Below are 3,714 nucleotides of genomic sequence, written 5' to 3'. Positions count from 1 at the left end.
CATAGAGGGGGAGGATCACCTCTTTGGACCTGCTCGAGATGCATCTGTGGATGCATGACAAGGTGCGGTTGGCCCTCCTAACTGCCTCCCCACACTGCTGGCCCATGTTCATCTTGGAGTCAGTGATGACTCCAAGATCCTTTTCCGCCTCCGTGCTGACAAGAGGGGATGGCACCAGCTTCTGCAGATCCTGCAGGTTCTGCTGTTGGAGCTGTTCTTTATCGCAGGGCAGTGACAGGCAGCTCCAACTCGCGTCACCAGCTGACATGAGACCTCTTGGCCAGCTCATAGTTCTGTTAGCGCCCAGCCCATCTCTGAAACCACCCGGTGGGGGCCCCAGCACTTTGTAGTGGGGTGTCCAGCTAGAACTAGCATAACACAACAGGGCCAATATAGTGATTTGGTTCCATAACTCATGCTGGTGGCAGTTTTGCACTTCTCTTGGATCAGCCAATACATAGTGATTGCCAATTTGTAGACATTTAGCAGGGCACGAAAGTAACAGTTTTGGAGTGTTTGAAGTCAAACATGCTGGATTTTCTTGGAGGAGGGAAGACGAAAACAAAAGTTGCCTGTACCTTGGGCTACGTTAGAGCTGAATGTGTTCCTTCAACAAAAACACCTAACCATAAATCTGACTAGCATCTTTCACTTGTGCCTGGGTTACTACATTTAGTCTGAGATTAGCCATTCTGTCTACCTCAGTCCAGCAGATGCAAGGAAATCCAGCTTTTCTGAGGGATTTCTCCTCTACCAGAGAGACTGCTGGATGTGGGGAACAGGGCCTGTTGTACTTAACATAGTGTACAGCCATGCACCATTCAGCCTCCCCCAGTGCCTTAGAGCTGTGGCCTCTAGAGTCGGGTGTCTGAGCTCCCTTTGAGTATAACTCCATCATTGCTCAGCTCGTGCAGTTTGACTGGAAGAGAGGAGGAAGAGCTTGATGCTACAGCTTGCCCACAGAGGTGGTGATGAAGGGGTCAGAGGAAATCTTGTACACTGAACAGATCTTTCACCTCTGCATCATTTGTGCCTCTGGGATGGTAGCACGCGCTGTTAATCAAGATGTTCTTCTCTACCAAAGGAACTGGTGAACCCACAGTGCAATTTGGGTATGGTCCTCTGGCTCAGTCTCAAATACACCTTCAGGAGGATGCCTTAGTGCTGATATTGGCTCAAGCAATTACACAACCAAAAAAACCTGCCAAGGACCTTTGGCACAGGTTCCCAGTAACTTCCTAAAGGAGGCTGAAAAATTATCACCAATTGTTCAGTGCCTGTCTGAGAGAGGCCAGGGACAGACAATTATTTTAACATTCAGTCATTTTAAAAAGGGAAAGGGGGGACTTGGTGCTTGGGAGCACACCTCAGTTATTCCAGCATCTGTCTGCTCCTGTATGGGCATAAGCAGAGCTAAAGCACTATCATTTTAAACCTGTTTCATTCATTAGCTCTGCTTACACCTGTACAAGAGGAGATGCACGTAACCTATAATACAGACTAGCTCCGTAATCCTCAACCTGTCTGGCCTGTGGGCTGGGTGTCTGGTGCAAGATCAGTCCAGAGGCCAGATCCTGCATGTAGGGTGGCAGGCAGGGTAGGTCCACCACGCTGGATCAAACCCTGTGCACTGGCCAGTCAGTCCCTGGTAGGACATGCCATATGTTCCAAAGCAAGCGGTGCTTTTCAGTGATGTCCCACAACTGCGACATAGTGTCAGCAAGGAATCTGCATGTATTTGCATGGTCTGAATTTGTTTTTCCTCTTTATTAACAGGTGCCAAACAAAAGGAGAGTGAAGCTGAATGACTGCTGTGAATGTACAGACCTTTGTAGGAGAACTTGAACAAAGTTTCTGCGTCAAGTTTGTCTCAAGAACACTGACTGCAATAGAAAAGAGCAGAATAGTGGAGAATGTGCATTGGGACTTAGTGATGGGTAATGAGTCTGTTTCCCCACAGTGATGTCGCAAAAAAGCAGCATGACGAAAGCTTATATGTTAAAATGTAGGCTTGTATTTCAAAATGTCTTCAAAACATTTGCTGAAAGACTTCACATGATGTCCTTCATTAAAATGCACTGTATTTTGAAACTCTTTCATTTTGTATTTGACAGAAGTCACTGGTCAGCAATGGATATATGTGACATAAGGCAAGTGTATGGCATATTCATATCATAGTGCCTTATGTCAGAATACAGCAATATGTCATCACTGTTGCCCATCACTGTCCAAGGAAGTATTGTGCTTAAACAAGACACTGTATGTGAATGTGAAAGTCTTTGAAATCTAAAACCAAATCAGATTCAGTTCTCATTAGATTTGTCATACAAGCTGTAATTTGAGTATCAGTACATTTCCTTAAAACTTTAATGACAGTTTTGTGTTAAATGTCGCATTCAGAACTGAGATGTAAAACGAGACTGATTTTTGAGAACAGCTTTATTTATTTTTACTTTCTGGCAATTTTTTACACATCTTCGGTGGATAGCAAAAAACTTCACCATATCCATTAATAAACTGTTGATTGTTATACAAAACAGTGGCAAATCTTCTCATTATTTAAAACTTTGGAGCTGCAGAGGCTGTGGCTTGTAGATCAGTCCACATTCCTGTAAGGTTTCCAGAAGCATGCCTTGACAAGTGTTCTGGATTGGCATACAGGTACTGTGGAGGAAATGAAGTGCCAGAGAACTATATATTTTCCTCTGTATTAAAATGTAAAATCATGTTTGTAAGACTATGGATAACATTTTTGTAAATGATGCTGATGTACACAGATGCAAGGAGCAGGGAAAGTTTTTTTGCTAATGTAAATGCACTGTAAAGCTTGGAGATGAGACTATAATTGTAGACTCTTGCAAATGGAAGAAATTAAACAACCCTACTGTATCCGTTTGTTCATAGCATTTCTTGAAAATGCCAGACCTCGCATGCATGTTTCTGTGTAGATACTCAGTTTGGTAATGTAAACCAGGAGATTGAATCATTCTTTTCTCCCTCCCGTTCTGCTGGGATGAAGCCAGTACAAAAATTTCAAAAGCACATTTCTTTCCCTGGAATATTAAATGACACTTTAAACTATTTATTAAAACCAAATAAATATTACATCTCATACATATGCTATGTATTGTGCCAGTTAGGTTTCTGAAAGTGGATTGATCTGTCATTGTCTAGTTCCACACACAGAAAATGGGGGAGGCTGAGTAGTTTTGATTTAAATTGGGGTTTAAAAAAAATAAAATCTGTCTAATCCAAATCATGGTTTCTGCAAACCTGAAATGTGAGTCTAAAATACCATTGTTGGTTAGTAGCATCTCATGGACTCTGTTTTCTGTACAAAATCCAAACCTGTTCATGCAGTATGCTGACAAATAAATAAATGTTTTTTTTATTTTTTTCACTCCCCTTTTTATTTTATTGCTTCTGAAAAGGTTGAAAAGAATTTTCTCCCACAACTTTTAGTTTCTGCTTATATAAATGTTGACTCTTTCCTGTGCATTCCTGTACCACCTCTGGGGACTCTATTCCAGACCTTAGGCACTCAAATCGTAAAGAAATGTTTCCTTATGTCCAATCTGAAGCGATCTTCAATCAGTTTGTGTCCAGTGTTTCTTGTCTTCCCCTGGGGTGGGGAACAGATACTCCCCCAGGCCCTGATGCACACCCCTTATACACTTATAGGCTGCCACCAAGTCCCCTCTAAGTCTTTATTTC

General features: G+C 42.5%; 1 protein-coding gene across 2 annotated transcripts in view; it reads left to right on the top strand.

Annotated features, from left to right (window-relative positions):
- The window catches only part of PRKAG2 (protein kinase AMP-activated non-catalytic subunit gamma 2), a 375,527-nt gene extending 372,137 nt beyond the window's left edge, over positions 1–3,390 (top strand). For both annotated transcript variants that reach the window (XM_019508123.1, XM_019508124.1), the window contains one exon: positions 1,777–3,390. In XM_019508123.1, the coding sequence (XP_019363668.1) occupies positions 1,777–1,808 (32 nt within the window). In that variant the 3' untranslated portion in view covers positions 1,809–3,390. The remainder of the gene's footprint in view (positions 1–1,776) is intronic.
- Positions 3,391–3,714: the final 324 nt, after the last annotated feature.

Source organism: Gavialis gangeticus, unplaced genomic scaffold, assembly GCF_001723915.1.
Source record: "Gavialis gangeticus isolate Ggan-Ray unplaced genomic scaffold, GavGan_comp1, whole genome shotgun sequence".
Classification (NCBI taxonomy): Eukaryota; Metazoa; Chordata; order Crocodylia; family Gavialidae; genus Gavialis; species Gavialis gangeticus.
This window is presented reverse-complemented; position numbering and strand designations above follow the sequence as displayed.